The following is a 1,435-nucleotide window of genomic DNA, read 5'->3' on the forward strand; positions in this document are numbered from 1 at the left end:
GGGGAAGGGAGAGAGAGATAGAGATAGAGAGAGAGAGGGGGAGGGAGAGAGAGAGAGGGGGGAAGGGAGAGAGAGATAGAGATAGAGTGAGAGAGGGGGATGAGAGGAGGGGGGAGTAAGAGTAATTAGATTGCTCCTCCGTCGTTGTGCTTTTCATTACTCTTATAAACATACACACAAAATGCAGTCGAATCTGTCCAAGATGACTTCTCATTGATGATGAGAATATTGGTCTTCTTAGACAGGTGATCCTCTAGGTTATAATAGAACAAATTCAAAAAAGGGTGGGGGTTGAGTGGGAAGTGGTAGTTTGTACCAGTGATTGTCTTGGCCAAGTGGTTGTGAGAGCAGGTTTGATTGCAAGTTCTAATTGACCGTTACTGTGTCGTTGTGTTCCTCTTTCCTTGCCCTAAATGACCGTTATTGTGTCTGTGTGTTTCTCTTTTTTTTTTTTTTTTGCTCCAACCGTTATTGTGTTGTTGTGGTTTTCCTTTCTTACATCAAATGACCGTTATTGCGTCGATACGCTCTTCTTCTCTTACACCAAATGACCGTTAATGTCTCGATGGGCTTCTCGTCACTCTAACAAATACATACCTCCACCAGATATGCTTTCGTCTGCAACAACTGGCTCTCTCCCACTCGCGGTGACGGCAAGACCACCCGGCACATCCCCGTCCTTGACACATCACTCGCAGACGGCGGAAGTCTCTTCGACATCCTGTCCAAACGGAAGCTCTACAACGACCATCTTTGGCTGTCCGTCGCTAAGCGACCGACCTATAGCGTCTTCTCTCGAGTGCAGCGCTTCCTGTGTGCTGTAGCCCTGCTCTACCTCGCTATGATTACCAACGCGATGTTCTATCAGACAGAGCAGGAGGATGGGGGTAACAGCAGTAGCAGTGACGTGCAGAACTCTGGCCTGCAGATTGGAATCGTCAGAGTAACCTACAGGTCAGTCACATTAGATTGTTTAATGTTTGTTCAATTTTGTTTTTGGTTGTCTGATTGTTTGTCTGTTCATTTATTTGTTTTCCTTTGTCTTGGGTCCTTCTTTTTATTCTGAAGTAACGTCCATCTCCGATAGACCGAAACGCTATCGAGAATTTTTTTTCTCTTATATGCGTCTAAAGGTAGAACAATGTTTGATGCACTGAAAATATAAGGATGCCGTGTGGATGATGATAGTAACGATAGCTAAGAAAAGAAATGGGCTTGGCACTCGAATCTGCTGCTTCTGATTTCACTTCTTCTTCTCTGCTGTTTGTGTGCGTGTGTGTGCGCGCGTGTGTGTGTGTGCGTGTGTGTTCGTGTGTGGGTGTCTGTGTGTGTGTGTGTGTGTATGTGTGTGTGTGCGTGTGAGTATGTATGTCTGTATGCATGTATGTATGTATGTATGTATGTATGTATGTATGTATGTATGTATGTATGTATG

The 1,435-nt window shown here is 44.8% G+C and overlaps 1 protein-coding gene across 1 annotated transcript in view; it reads left to right on the forward strand.

The window, feature by feature from the left end:
• Window positions 1-219: 219 nt before the first annotated feature.
• LOC101864095 overlaps window positions 220-1,435 on the forward strand; it is a gene marked incomplete at its 3' end in the record, with an annotated part of 4,147 nt that continues 2,931 nt past the window's right edge. Inside the window, 2 exon segments of the mRNA XM_013088315.1 lie at window positions 220-245; window positions 607-954. Of these exon segments, the coding sequence (XP_012943769.1) occupies window positions 220-245; window positions 607-954 (374 nt within the window).

This window comes from Aplysia californica, unplaced genomic scaffold (genome assembly GCF_000002075.1).
Source record: "Aplysia californica isolate F4 #8 unplaced genomic scaffold, AplCal3.0 scaffold00722, whole genome shotgun sequence".
Taxonomy (NCBI): domain Eukaryota; kingdom Metazoa; phylum Mollusca; class Gastropoda; order Aplysiida; family Aplysiidae; genus Aplysia; species Aplysia californica.